Source organism: Dermacentor andersoni, chromosome 6 (genome assembly GCF_023375885.2).
Source record: "Dermacentor andersoni chromosome 6, qqDerAnde1_hic_scaffold, whole genome shotgun sequence".
Taxonomy (NCBI): Eukaryota; Metazoa; Arthropoda; class Arachnida; order Ixodida; family Ixodidae; genus Dermacentor; species Dermacentor andersoni.
Window position 1 is genome coordinate 185,187,461 of NC_092819.1, and position 16,227 is coordinate 185,203,687.

At 44.1% G+C, this 16,227-nt stretch overlaps 1 protein-coding gene across 4 annotated transcripts in view; it reads right to left on the minus strand.

Moving 5' to 3' along the window:
• Positions 1–963: 963 nt before the first annotated feature.
• Positions 964–16,227, minus strand: part of thoc7 (THO complex subunit 7) — an 83,683-nt gene continuing 68,419 nt past the window's right edge. For all 4 annotated transcript variants that reach the window (XM_072288902.1, XM_072288901.1, XM_072288903.1 and 1 more), the window contains exon 6: positions 964–9,021. In XM_072288902.1, coding sequence (XP_072145003.1) covers positions 8,975–9,021 — 47 coding nt within the window. In that variant the 3' untranslated portion in view covers positions 964–8,974. The remainder of the gene's footprint in view (positions 9,022–16,227) is intronic.

Sequence of the window (16,227 nt, forward strand, 5' to 3'; positions counted from 1 at the left end):
GCAAGCATATCAACAATTAAAACTTGCCTTGATTGGCCAGGCTTGTCAACAAAAAAACTTACCCATTTATTTCACAAATTCTCAATTGAAACATATGTTATTACCTCCTTGTATCTCATTGAGAATGAACTACAACCTCAAGGTACAGGTGCCAACTTGCCAAACCAATCTTTACTATTCCTGTAAAAGGCAGCCTCAGAACACACACGCACACACGTATATATCAATGAGCTACAAGGACGTAATAATAACATGTTTCAATTTAGAATTTGTGAAATAAACAGGTAAGTTTTCTTGTTGCCTAGCCAATCAAGGCAACTTTTAATTGTTGATATGCTTGCGGTATAGGAATAAGCAGCTACAATAAAATGTACAGGTTGGTTTTGTATGGCTTCAACTAAATATGAGAGTTGTATTTTTTGTAGGTATATCCCGGATTGATGAAGCATACTCCAGTTTTGATCTTACAAGCATATTATACAGTATAAGTTTAAGGGAAGCAGGAGTCCAAGAAAACTTGCAGCACAAAAAGCCATGTGTTCAGTTATTAGCATTACTCAAAAAGTTGATATGCATTTGCATTGAAAGATTATTCGTAATATGAATACCTATGTACAAGGTGCTTAATAAGAGCAGGGTGTTTACTTTTGTAGGTAAATGTGTTAAAAGGACTAGTCATGATGTGAAAATCTCTTCATTTTACTTTTACCACCCCACCTTACCACCATTTTACCTTCAGACACACACACACACACACACACACACACACACACACACACACACACACACACACACACACACACACACACACACACACACACACACACACACCATGGCATCCATTCCGTAACTCTAATGCTCCATACGATAGAAAATACGATAGAAAATTGGGCAAGTTGTTGAAGCTTCATGGCAGTTACTGCATGACAGATGCCGACAAAAGTAATAGAACGGGACAGGATACAGCACTATCAAATGAAGTTTATTGAAAGAAAACAACCAATATATAACACACATCACGTGACCAACACCCGGCCCCCTAGCATATGCAGAAACATACCAAACAACCTTCACATCACCGAATGCACGTTTTGACGGCAACACACATGTCACGGCTGATTAATCAACGTAAAAAAACAATTACTAAGGCACAATGCAACTCAGTGGCTTTACTTAAGATCTAACACGGCAACCTCGCTATCTTGCAGCGAGATGGATGGCTGGCTAACACATAGTGAGCCTTTCTTTCTAATGTGATAAGCCTCCATTATATCATGTGAGAGCTTTTCACAGTGCGTGAACAGCAGAATAGTACTTTCAAAAACTGCATGATGCCCAATGCTGCAACAATGCACAGGAAGGTGTAGATGCGCAAAGACCCTTAAAAAAACTATGGTACTTCCTTAGTTGAATGTTTAAGCACCTTCCAGTCTCACTGATATATATTCTGTAGGCTTCAAGAAAAAGGAATCGAATAAACAACATTTCGTGTGCAAGAGACAAACTGTATGCTATATTTCACTTTGCAGTCCTCCCTGCTCAGACACCCGTTGTGAAGAATGTGCTTGTTTATTGCTTCACATATTCCCTTCAGCTTATCTTTAAATGAAAACCCAATCCTCTCCTGGAACTTGGAAGCCACCTTTTTCTGCCTGTGCGACAATTAATAGAGGGGATAATGGCAACTTTGATCCTCTCTTGCTGCTTAAGCTTCTTCCACCCTGGTCGCACTTTAAGTTCCTTAATTAACGTGTTTCAAGATAAAAAAACCACTGAAACTGAATAACCTGCCTCATTAAGCCTTGTCACCAGATTCCTTACACTTTCAAGGATAAGGTGAGGATAGCTCCTGGTTGGGGCATCTCTAATTGTGTGAGTGGCAATACTGTACTTAATAAGTTTTGAATGGCTAGACCTATAATCAAGAAGGGGCTTAGAAGTTCTCTACTGATATCCCCAGCATATGTGATCCCACATAAAAGTAAGCCTGATATAAGAAGTTGCAGCACATTTTTTTTCTGGAACTTCTAAAGTGAAGTTGAAACTTTGCTATTGTTCTCTAAATAGCTTCAGTACGTCGATGACAGCTCTGCGAAAGTTATCATTTGCTCATGAAAAACAAATAATCATCCACGTGTTGGAAAATTTTAAGAGTAAGCCCACTCAGGTTTTGATTATTTTCTGACCAACATAACTTAAAATATTACTGAGCACTGGTGCAACACCGGAACCTATGCAGATGCCAGCATTCTGGACACATATTTTACTTTCCCACCAGACCAAAATTGACCTTAAATAGAAATCAAGAAGCTCCAGAAAGTTTGCAACAAGAATTTTACACCTTCCAGCAAATTCCAGTTAACCTGTTTGATTGTGTATGCAGTCCTTAACAAACTGCAAGAGACGCACCTGCGGCAAAGAATTGTATAGATCTTCTGCATCTATACTAAAGCCTGTCCATTTTCCCAGATTATGCTCCTGCAGGAAGTGTACAACAGTCTGAGAGCTGGCAGCAAGAAATTGGTCGTTGATTCCCAGCCTGTCAAGGTGTGTCTGCAGAAATTCTGAAACATGAAGCCATGATTTATATTCCGACAAAATGGTTCTGAAACGGATTCCCTAAGCTTGTGTGTTTTGCACTGAAGAAGGCGCATAAAAGAAGACCTTTTTCTACCTTAACATCATTTGAGACTGTTGTCAAACTAAATTGATTCAACTTTGTGACAGCTCAACATTTTGTCAGCTATATTGGTATAAATTTCATTAAAATTTATGTCAGTGGCTGACACACCCTCCTCCGGAAAAGTTCTTTCCAACATGACAACACAATGTCCTTTTTTGTCTCCAAGAAACCTCCAAATTTCTGCCCCATACGTTAGCACAGGTAGAAGGCAATGATTCTATGCTTGAGTGTACACAATTATATATATATATATATGTATATATACTTTGTATTCACCATCCAGGGCCAGGGAACAAGAGAAGCCAGACACCACTGACCGATTTCTGACTAAAAGAATTAATTTTTGACCTTATAGTACATCTTGTTTTTACTGTACATGTCCCTCACCTCCATCCAGGTTCCCAACATTTATATCTAAAAAGCTTGTCTATCACCACATACAGGGTCTGTCCTGAAAGTAATGTCAGTAAATTTATTGTGATGTGACTGTATGTCAGAGCGGTTTAACTGGTTGAAACTAGTAGTGACAGAATCCATCTAAGCACCATGTCGCGCACCACACATCACACAGCGGTCCGTCACTCACTGTGCTCCGAACATCGGAGTGTGTTGGACGGGCCTGTCCGTGAGAGCTGTTTTTATTCTTGTGCAAGTGAAAATGCAGCGCTCATTAGAACAAAGATTTGCGATCAAGTTTTGTGTGAAACTTGGCAATACCGCTGCGGAGACTGTTACTATGCTCAAGACTGCTTATAAAGAACATGCCCTGTCAGATCGGCAAGTGTTTCGGTGGCACAAGGCCTTTTGGAAGGCCGGGAAGAGGGCGACGACAAGGACTGCGCTGGATGGCCATCCACGACCACTACGACTGACAATGTGACACGAGTGAGGGAATTGTTGAACTCAGACCAACGATTAAGTGTTCGTTTAATGGCTGACATGTCAAACGTTCCGAAAACTCAAGTTCATGAAATTGTTACAAACGATATTGCCATGCAGAAGGCGTGCACAAAAATGGTTCCAAAAGAGCTAACTGAAAACGAAAAGTCACGCCGTGTTGAAACGTGCCAAGAAAATCTCAACATGTGCAAACGTGAGCGAAAATTTTTGGACGTCATTACAGAAGACGAGACTTGGGTATTTGAATATGACCTGGAGACCAAAAGGCAATCATCTGAGTGGCACACACACTCGTCCCCTCCCCAGAAGAAAGCCAGGATGAGCAAATCAAAGATCAAGATCATGCTCATCGTTTTTTTTTTACATCCACGGACTGGTTCATCATGAGTTTGAAGAACCTGGAACCACTGTGAACTCCAAATTTTATGTGGATGTCCTCAAAAGACTGAAACGCAGGGTTCAACACATCCGGCCGGACATCGCACACAACTGGAAGTTGCACCACGATAATGTGCTGGCCCACAGTGCCTTCATCGTCACCGACTACCTGGTTAAAGCAGGGGTGCCAACGATCCCCCAGCCCCCGTACAGCCCGGGCTTGGCTCCCCCCCGTCTTTTTTCTGTTTCCATGCCTCAAAACACCCCTGAAAGGCAATCATTTTGGGACAGCGGACGTGATCAAAGCAGCTAGCACCACAGCATTAAAGGCCATTCTGGAGGAGGACTACCGCAACGCATTTGAGAGCTGCAAGTCTCGCTGGAGCCGATGTATTGATGCAAAAGGAGAGTATTTTGAAGATTTTTTAACTTTTTGTAACAACAAATTCAATAAATGATTTTTAATCGCCTTACTGACACTACTCTCAGGACAGACCCTGTACATGCACCTTGAAGGTATGTATGTGGAAAGCATTTCAACCTATGCTTGCTTTTCTGGCATGGAATAAAACAGCCTTTTGTCTCTAAACCACTTACTTTTAAACTATTCCATTTGGTTCATTTTTCTAACTTCTGCAGAGTTGCATTCACAACTTTCATAGTTAACCGGCTCCGTTTTCATTCTTGCTTCCTAAAATATGTCCTCCTGTCATGCATAATTTGGAAGGCCTTCTGTTAGCAATGGGTATTGTATTCCAAGACTATCAGTGCAACGTTGCATGAAGAAACCTATTCTTGGAGTGAATTATTGTTCAGCTTGATATCATGATACTGCTGCATGGTTGTTATTTACCTCTGCAAGAGAATGGTCCTGCCATCCTACCAAGAGTGCATTTCATGGGTATTACTCTCTTTCTTTTGACATTAGTTTATGAGGCTCACAGATATGTATCTGTGTCAACAATAACACCTGACATCTAATTTTGTGCAACATGCACTACATTTAATCAGATAAAAGTTGCATGTTTTTGTCTCTTGGACCAGTCTGCTCAGTGGTAGGAGGTCGAGACCACAAATGAGAATGGCTGGCCAAGATCTGTGGTGTATGTCCCGTGTTATGCATCTGACAAGATTTCATGGTGGCAAGAAGACATGTCAGACATGATGTGATCTTTCTAGTTATTGTGCACAGAGTTATCAGCATGATAATATCCTTAATGCTATAAAGAGTACCTCTAGCAAGCAGTCTATATGCTTATGACTTTTTTGTTGCTTATGGCAACAAAATCCAACATCCTTTGAAACATGCTCACTTGCTGTCTGATGCACAAAAATGAAGAACGCTGCCTTCTCTAAATTTATTAGCAACAAGAAAGCCACTCTGGAAGCAATTATATACATACACAGCAACACACACTAAAACCTACAAATGGGAGAAAAAAACACAAACTAGGCTAACAATAAAAGAAACCTGACACCCAAGAAGTGTTACATGTTACTCAAGTATGCACATTCAACCTTAGTTAGAGAGATAGATGGTCGACTCCCGCACTCCTGTGCATGCATGTGGATATGTTAAGCCTCAGCTACTCTTTCTATATAACTATCCCCATGTTCGTGTAATCTGGTGTACAACCGCAAGAACAATGATGGCTTGACAGGTGGTTCACCTTTCAATGAGTTCTATAAGGAGGATGCATCACATGAAAGCAGCAGCTTATAAACAGCACAACACCATACAGCACAAATTATATATTTGCCACGTGTTATTAAACTTACATCATTAAAGTACATTAGAATTGGTGCTAAGGCTGGTGCACAATATATGCATATACTTTAAACAATCATAAATAATGCAGGAGCTTGGAATATGATTGACTATTCTCGGAACTGCTTCGAGAATACAAAAGTCAAGGCTTTGTTTTTGGCATCACCCACTCCAATTCGTTTTCTTTTTTTTTTCCAATTGAAGCATTGGCAAGGTTTGTGCCATGCGCTTCGACTGTGATTTTTCCTTGTTTGCGCACGGCCATGATCATAATACAAGAAAATCGCCCCAGTAACGCAGTGGTCCCTGCCTTCTTTTTCATACACTTTACCGCAATACATTACGTATGCTTCACCGCATAACATGACTGTATTGCGGCAAAGCTGATTTTATGGAACTGACATTATGTAACGGATCTTTTGTCCTTGTGCTGCTCGCATGAGCATAAGCTCGAAAAACCACAAAATACAGACTTGGTTGCTGCTGGTTGATTTCTAGTTAACATTTCGAGACGTCCACGTTGTTTACAAAAAATTCGGTGAAGTTTCTCGCGCTCGGACGCGCTTCAAAACGCAGTGTGACCACCTATAATTAAGGCAGTCATAAGCGCCAACGAAATCCACACAAGGTACATCAACTTCCACAAAGCTACTGCGCACAGGGGCCACCCAGGAGCTGGCAAACGCTGCGATGACATCCACACAAACCACGTCGCTTTCCACAAAGCTATTGGGCAACACGATCAGTCACAGGCACAGGTGAAGTCCGCAAAACACTACATGGGCAGAACTACTACGGCCATACTCAATGACTTCACCACAAGCTCTCACATTTAACGACATCAAACAGCTAAAATCACTTCTCCACAGCCACGGACACAAGCGAAGACCGCACCATACCGCACGGGCAGAACGGAAGCACCGATTCAAGGCTCTCGTCGCGTTCATCGCTTTAGCGCCACCTATTTAAAAATAATAAACGGAGCCAAGCCAAACCATTATTTAGCGTCTATTTGGGTGAACCTAACGCTTTCGGGCCCTAAGCGTTCGAACGACCAGGGCACTATAACGCTTACCCCCCTTTCCACTCCGTCGACCGGGTCGCAGGAACGGCGGCCAAACACAAATTATATTGTTAAAAGCTGTCCAATAACTGAAATGAACTTTTGTGTCCTTTTTCTATGCATTACATTTTGCGTCGTTGAAAGCGTTGGTGGCGAGGCTAGGCACTCCTTCAAACCGTTGGCGGCGAGGCTACGCACTCGGCCAGCAAAGTGCGTTCCGTGAACGTACTCCGACTTGAGTGCACTCATCTGAGAGTACACTCCGCTGCGACGTTAAGATTTGGGAAAGTGCACTTAAAAACCGAGGGCGCTTGCCGTAAGTGCACTTAACTTGCCCGCTTGACAGGCGTATAATTTGCCCGCTTGACAGGGGTAAAATGATGCGTTGCATAACCCTCGCAGAACTTTCCATCGCTACGCGCCATCGCTGCAATTGTGGAAAACAGTTGGATTACCTTTCTTTGCGTAGGGAATCCCCTGGTGCTTATGCTGCTCGTAGTACAGACTTTTCTGAAACTGTGACTCATTGCAAAACACTCGGGCCGCTTTAGATCGCTATGCGCCATCGCTGCAGCTGTAGAAAGCGGTTTCATTGCCGTGCTTTGCGTGGGCAATCTACGGGGGCTTACGCTCCTCGTAATAGACTTTTCTGAAACTTAGGCGCGTTGCATACTATTCGGGGCCTTATTCATCGCTACGCGCAATCACTGCAACGGTAGAAAATGGTTGCATTACTTTACTTTGGATAGGGAATCTCCTGGGGCTTACGCTGCTCGCAGTTGCATTACCTTGCTTTTCGTAAGGGATCCCCTGATGCTTATGCTGCTCGTAATACAGACGTTTCTGAAACTGGCACGCGCTGAAAAACCCTCGGGGAGCTTTTTATCGCTACGTGTCATCGCCTGAACTGCAGAAAAAGGTTTCATAGCATTGCTTTGTATAGGCAATCCTTTGGGGCTTATGCTGCTTGCAATACGGACTTTCCTTAAACTGAGACGCGTTGCATAACACTCCTGGCGCTTTCTATCACTATGAGCAATTGCTGCTACGGTAGAAAACGGTTGGATTATCTTGCTTTGCATAGAAAATATCCTTGGGCTTATGCTGTTCACAATACTTTTCTGAAACTGAGACGCGTTGCATAATACTTGTGGCGCTTTCTATCGCTACGCTCTATAGCAGCAACGGTAGAAAATGGTTGCATTACTTTCCTTTGCATAGGGACTATCCTGGGGCTTATGCTGTTCGCAATAGACTTTTTTGAAACTGAGACGCATTGCATAAAACTTGTGGCGCTTTCTATCGCTACGCGCCATTGCAGCAACGGTAGAAAACGGTTCCATTACCTTCGAAAATGTTCAACTAAATTTGCAATGGGTTTTACCATTTTTAGAGTATATTTTATTCGCTGTGCATATTAGTAACACCTCGATTCTGTTTTCTTTTTGAATAAAATAAGCGCTACTACTTACCATTCAAACTGGGCTAAGTAGCTTTTATTATATTTTTAACATGCTTATTAGAGACAGCATTGGGTGACATGGCGTCAGCCTGTCTGGACACAAAACAGTTTTACAGAAAGTTTTACAAAGGCACTCGGGGAAAACCTGGAACTCGGGGAATTTGGAAATGTCAACTTGGTAGACACCCTGAATAAGTGAAGCAAATAAGAACTGCACGGCAAACGTGCAGAAGGAGGCTGACTGCTAAGGGAGAATACTGCTAACCCCTACGCTAAAGCGCATAGCACTATCCGCTGTGGCAGTATTGCCTACCAAGTGTGAAATATTGTATAGATGCGTTAACAGAACAAAACCTGTCGCGTGTCTTTTTTCCTGTATGTTCCACTCGCCTCTGCAATGCCTCTGGCCCTGAGGGTAATACTAATAAATAAAGCATATCTGAGTCACGCTTTCTAAATGCCAAAGTTCACAAAATGCTTATGACATCAGGTTTGCTGCCCCTTTAGCTTGTTTCAGCATATTATGTTGTAAATTTCATTTGACCAAATGGGAATCTCAGAAAAGGAAGACCTTCATATCAGCACATTTATTTTTGAAACAATGCTATGTCGGTTCATTTCTGTACATTGCTAGGCTCTACACCTTCTACATAAAGATGATGTATTGTTATAAGTGACTCTCCCCTCCCCTTCCCCTTAGATGTGCCGATTCTGGTGCCATCACGTTGTGTCCATGGCTTGTGATTCCACATCTCCATTTTCTTCATCTGCGAGGCAGAAACAACCGACCAAGAAAATGAGACGACTCATGTTGCAGAAAATATCAAATTATCAACCAGAAACTATGCCCCGTTTTTATTCGATTCTAACGTGCTTCACCGCGCACCTCATTCTTTCATACGGAAATAAAACTTTCTCTCATTTGGAAAAACAGATTTATTCCCAATACACCAAGGCTGCGATAGATAGAAAAAGTTGCAGTTTCGCCCAAAAGGCAAAGCATCTATTGCGATAGCCAATTAGTAGAAAGCTATATGGAAAGATAGCTGTTTTATCGGCCGTATAAACTTCTAAATATTCGCTTACTAACTAAATTAACAAGCATGGCATCACACACACACAAGAAGACATGAACACGTCTTACACAATGACTTATCAAAACACTGGAGTGGGGAAGTGCTGTAGCAGGAGCGAGCGAATTTACCTTTGTGCGGCCCCTTGCTTCAACGCGAACTAAGCGACAAGAACGCAGCGCAGTGAACCTAGATGGGAAGACACTAGAGAGTTTTAGTTTAGGGGACGCAAGCGGCTTGCGTATGCAACTAGGGGCAACGGTACTGCGCATGCGCAGACCGCTACGTCTACTTGCGTCCTTGGGTTGTTTGGCCGGCCGAAAACATCGCTGCCCCTAAGTAGTCACGTTACCCACGTGACTCTCGCGGTGTAGGAGAACTTACGAGTAGCTAGCGGGTAGATAATCTAATAAATATTTCGCCAAGTGTCGACAGACGTCGTTTTTAGAGAGGTTTAGCGTGTCCGGTATTCGGATAAACGCACTTGGGGCATTGGGGCGGAACCATAAACGGGGGCGGCCTGCATGGTGCATCCACCTGGCGGCGCAAAGCTCAAACGGACAAAAGCAGCTAATATTGCTGTAACCAAGTCTATTCTACTTCGCTGCTGGTGTAAATTTTCGGCACTGGCGTAATTGTGTTGCTGCTAAAAGTTTATACCCGCAGCAAAGTAAAATACACTTGGTTACTGGAATATTAGCTGCTTTTGTCTGTTTGAGCTTTGCGCCACGAGGTGGCTGCACCATGCAGGCCGCTCCCGTTCATGGCTCCGCCCCAACGCCCCAGCCTGCGTTTAGCCGAATACCGGACACGCTAAACCTCTCTATTAACTGCTTTTAATAAGAATAGTTCTATTGCTTTACTTCATATGCTTGATTTCATGTTTTAAAAAATGATAACGCAGCAAAGATCAGACGTTGATGGCGCTGCGAGCGCATGCGACCTCACTGCGGCTTGCGTTTGGGGCCGCTAACCTATAACGTGTTTCTGCTTGCGTACGCAAACGCACCCAAGCGATAGGGGCCCCAACGCCTTGCGTCCCCTAAACTAAAGCTCTCTGCTGTCTCCGTCGTAGATCGATTTCAAAGTAGAGGCCGCGTGGCAGCGCCACACACAGCAGCCACCGGAGTAGAACGCCTCTTCTGTTTGTGCCAGTCCCGCACGCCAGTTTCTGGAACTCTAAACGCCCGTGATGCGGCCCGATTTCCGTCCATCTCCACACACATGATCACTTTACTTTTATTTGCGACATCGCGTGTCTTCACAGTCGGCACTTCCATGCTGACAGAGCAAACGTAGCAAACCGGAAGATGGACGGTGTACTAACCTAAGCACACGTACTACAGCACATGGAGGAAGCTACGGCAGCTAAGTTCGAAGCGTGTACAAAGCGGCCATCTTGAAATGCTGATGGCAATGTGATAACGCAGGTTTAGAGCCATACTCAATTCTAACGCACACGCTATTTTTGGACCCGTGTTATAAAAAAAAAGTGTGCGTTAGATTCGAGTAAATACAGTAATTTCCAAGTTTGTCAACCAAAGCATTATAGAATTTGACATTTTGGGATATTTGGGAGCATTATGACATTTTATGGATATCTGCTGCTAGATGACTTAGTGCGGAAAAGAAAGAAGAAAAAGAAAGCAAATAATCTGATTGTTTGGAAAACAGGTGTGCTGCCAGCAAGGCGACAAACCACAGCACTTTCAACCAATTGCAATGTTTTCCTTAGAATCCACAGGAGTGCACTCATTTTCTTTATTATTTACTTGCAGATTTACTCCTGTAAGGCCCAGTTTTTTTTTTTTTTTAGCAGGGTGTAAGCTTTACACACTGAAGCCTCAAAGTGCTCTATGCAGAATAACACAACCACCAGTGGCAACCAACATTTACTCAGTTGTCACTTTCACTGTGCTCGTCGTTTAAAGAGCATGCCTCAATGGCATCCTTTCAAAGCTCGTCATCCTCCATGCCATCCTTAGTGTTTGAGATTCCCATCACCTTTTGACAACAGTCTCGAGTGAAATCGCATGCCCCCCGATTGAACATCCATGTGCAAATTCTTTGAAGCAATGCCCCTGTATTCGGCCAAAAGCATGATGCAACACACCGTAACACAGTCGATACCATTGACATGCACTGAATCTGTGCTACATGATTTGCCAGGATATGGTGACGACGATGATGCCACCCATGGCAGGACAGTAACTAGTGCCATCTAGCTGCTGCTGCTGGCAGAAATTAACCAGCATGTAGGTACGCACGCGACGCTTAGTCAAACTTTCTTTCAGAATTTTTTGCACTCCAAAATGAGGTAGAAAGTGAGCCTTACACAAGTAAATATGGTAATATTGCATAACCTAACAAAAAGCACTTTTTTTTTCCAATGGCCGTTCAGCTGCACTCATGGAAACAACCGGTGCCATCACCAGAGCCAGCTAGCTCAGTGGGTGCACTTTCGGCTACGTTCCACTTCATCAGAAAACAGGCGAAGGTCTTTAAAACCTAAAAGCTGCACCCTTGCATGAGTGAAAGTAGTGGTCAACTGTTTCCTCTCGGAAATTCTCATGACAAAAGTACTCACAGCCAATAGTAAGATGCATGGCAGCCACCGAATGGTTTGAAGTGCTTCAAGTAGTTTGATGGAGACAAACAAAACTAATAACACCAAGAGGCAAGTGAACAAGGCCGGCAGTTACCACTAGTGAGTAGCCTTTGGTAATGCTGATACCCACAAAAGCCTACTGAGCTCCTGTGAAATCCTCATCTATAAAAAAAAAAAAAAAGAGAGCACTTGTTTCCTGAGAAAAAAGCTTCACAGTTGAAGAAAAATATGCCTTGGTCTTGGGATCAAACCAATTTTTTTCTTTCATGAATCTCTCTCTACCTTGCGAGATTCTAAAGAACTGATTTGCCATATTCAGTGTCCCTGTGCTTCGAGTAGTCAATGAACTTGCCCTTGCTCTGTGATTTGCTAGCCTCCTAGTAAGCTGACCATGGAAAGGTGTCGGTCCGAGGTTCAATTTCTGGACCACGACAAATTTTTCTTCAACAGCAAACCTTCTTCTGGGACAACCATAACCTTTGTAGCTTCATGCTACACTTGGGTGGATGACAATTTCTTCCTTTCAAGATGAGTTTTGGAATTACAGCCCTGTATCATTGTGTATAGAATTTCTCCTGAGACAAGCTTTATGTAGTGTGCATAATTCAGTATCTGGAGTACACGTGCTTGGGAGTCGCAAAGTTCAGGTCTTCCATGTCTTCCTTATCAAAACAGAATTCCTTAATGCACATGTGCTCTGAAAACTTTGTTACAGTCGCTGACCAATAATTCGGATGGTCCGGCAAATTGCCTGTTGGAGGAGAAACCGTGGTCGCTTTCGATGTGTTCATGGACGACAGCGCAGTTCTGAAAGCATGCAGTCAGCATCAATGCAATTATGAATGGCGACCATGCAGTTATGAAGGCATGCGGCTGATAAGCACACCGAACCAAAACGAAACTACTGCATGCCGCAACCATTATGGACATTTGACAGTGGGCGCTATTGACAGTCATGAATGGCGACCATGCAGTTATGAACGCACGCAACCAGCGCGGTGTTATGCATGGCAGTAACTGCAATAAAGGCTATAAAGGCACAAAGAGGCATGAAGCCTCCTGGCATTCCTGTTGTTCTCATACAAGCATAGAGCTGATATAGCCAACTCTCGCGGAAAAGCTCCCCATTGCGCGCATGCATTGAAATCTGCAACTGCAAGAGCGCTGCCATGTTGCTGCTCTTCGCAGGGGCATAGGCTCGTCATCACGCACTACGCAAATCCACCGTTGCATTTTTATTTCACTGCTGCTAAATTCTTGTGGTGGCCACCTTGGCCCTTTTTAAGAAGTTCTCGGAATACACCTGCAATAGCATGGTCCACGCCTGTGACATTTGGCCTGAAGAACCTGTCCAAGTGTCTTGTTCGACATAGAAGCACGGAACTCAGTGCGAGTCTTCCTTACAATGCTGAACTGCTGCTCGCATTCAGCACCACTGTGCAGGATTGAGAGAATTCCCAGCACCACTTGAGCAATACGGCTGAATTTCAAAAGTGCATCGGCGCCTCTAAGCGGCGAGATCGATCTCCACTGCATATCTGGCCTTTCCTCTTGCAGCACATTTGGAGGAATTCCAAAATCCTGCAGCTTTACAAATTCCATTTCCAGAATATTAATAGTTTAATCTCTGGTCTATTGCTCCTGCTGCGACAATAACGCTGGGAACCGCTTAACAAAGAAAAGGACATTCTTAAATGACGTTATCAATGGCCTCTGTATCCACAACTCTTGCGTTGACCAGTGCACCATTGCCAAAAGGAAATTTGAGGCCATGTAGTCGCAAGCAGAAACCATACACTTTCTAACATCCTCAAAAAATTATATTTTCTCACTCGGCTGGAGTTAACGCACCTAGCTTGTTGCCCAATTACCATGTCTTTGTTGTCCTTTTGTGTATCTCCGCTCTGGTAGTCAATTAGATGGATGTCCTTGTGCTTCTTCAGCAGCGCTGACCTCACAAACCTGGAAAGGATGTCCTCAAGAAGATCAAAAAGTATAGGCTGTAGCTTGTGTATTAGAGGTGCTTGTGCTTGCAGGTGGCAGTTTACTGCCACAAAAAGGGAATAATGTTATTCAAAAACAGACAGCAAGCTTTGTTCAACTCTGAGCTAAAGAATAGAAAACAGCCGCTCCTCGTGTCTTGTACAAGTTGATCCAGTCTTGCACACATCAGTAGTCTGCTATTTTCACAGGCACATGTGTAGATCCAACAGATGTCTATCTCTTTTGCCTGAACTGGTGCTGCTCAGAGTCTTCAACTTCTGCTGATGCTGCTGGCATTTCGGGGATGTTGTAGTAGGTCGAGAATGGGGGACGTCCTTTTTCACTTCTTAAAGGAAAAAACTCAAGAGCGGCACCCATTGATTCAGGAGCCTTTCCAGGCATTTTCCTGACGAAAGCCATCGGGTTGGAACCTGCTTTAAGATCTTGCAAAACTCCTTATTGTGAATTTCATGAAAATGCTTGAGTGCACATTTTATTTTGGCACTTCTTTCCAAAAAAAAAATGTGCCCAATGACTTCGTCCACCTTCGATGGGAGACGGGACGCTACCTTCTCAGCAGCAATGTTTATCAAATGGTATGGGAATCCAAGTTTTAGAATGCTTTCGTGGGCCGCCGTTAGCACTGCCGTTACGCTATTTTTCTTCCCCATCATCATGTAGACATTATCTGAACAAAAAGCTATCTAATCGACAGCGGCCCATCCAATGACGCAAGCCTGTCTATAGTTAAATTGATGATGTTGTGTCTCTTTAAAGGTCCTTCTAGGGTGCTTAAGGTAAGCAGTCCACTCTCGACAAGGCCAGATTCTTCAGGAAAGAAGGTGACCACGATTGGGTACAGCTGTGCCTGGTGTTATAATCAGCCTGCGGGGGTAATGACCTTCGAACCTCTCCCAACCCGCTGTGACGTATCATTTCGTGAAACCAACAATGCGCCTACTTCGGACAGCCCAACGGCACCAGCAAGGCTGCCCATGTTTGGCAGACCGAGTATTCTTAGTTGGATCGCTGTCGCCTTCACAGTTTAATTGGAGCAAGAGAAATGTGCTTTCTCAAGGGCCCCAGTAAATGTCACAGTCGTTTGAGAGACACAATCATTTGACAGGCTAACTGCGGAGTCGGTTCTGAAATCAAGATGCCCCAGCTTGAGTAAAGAGTGACAACCCCCGTCTATGAGGGCCCTCTCTCCTCGGTGTCATCAGTGATACAAAAGTGCGGGGATGAGTGTGTGTTCCCTCGCCCTCAAAGGCAGGTACATTGAAGACTTTGGATGCCCCGAGTGGACGAAGGTTGGATGTCAGTTTTCCCTCGCCTGGGGATCTAGGGAGGACATAGGGAGTTTAAGCAGCCGTTTTCGGCTGCTTGAGGTGCTTCGTTTTCAGTCATACTAGACTGACGAGACTAACATTCTCCTGTCTTCATGTAAATATTGCAAATAAATTCCGTACTCCTAGTTCTCGATGACAACATGTTCCTCCATTCAACGATGTCCCTAGCGTGGAAGAGTCGGATGACAGCATGGGCCAGCCATCACTTTTACATGCCAGACTCCAACTCTTACACTGGCTGTCGTTAGAGCTGCTGGTGGCAACCGCATAAAATCATCTTTTCAGGGCACTCCCCATACACTCTTGTGCATGGCCTGCCATTTCGCTGACAATGGTTGTTGTCTTAGTTCTAGAACAGGCATAGCGCTTCGCAACATCAGATGTAGAGAACATTTCACACAGCAAGGGCCTCATGTGGTCGGAGACGCTCAATGGTATGTTCTGCTCCAGTAGAAAATCGATAAACAAACATTTCGCACTTCATTGTCACCATCCTGCCTGCCGAAAAACTGCGGCATTCGATGCTGTTTCTCTTGGCATTCAACATTGTGTGCTTCTTCGACAAAACGTGAGCAACAATGTCAGTTTTTGTCGCTGTGGGATATACAGTAGAACCCCGCTGTTACGTTCCTCGCTGCTGCGTTTTCCCGGCTGTTACGTCGTTTTCGTCCGGTCCCGGCATAGCTCCCATAGGATCCAATGTATTCGGTACCCCGCTGTTACGTTGTAGCTGTGAAAACGTTCCCGCATGTTACGTCGCAACCTGGCACCCCGAACCCGGCCGGGCAACGCGCGCCAACCGCCATTTTGACGAGTCTTGGCCAGGCTTGGCTACGGAATTGGCTACAAGACCATGGCCTCTTAGATCACCCCCTTGCACGCGTGTGGGTAATCTCAGAGGCCATAAAAAGCCGCACGCGAGTTGGAGAGATTGCCACTAGATGGCTTCGGCCTCGTCAG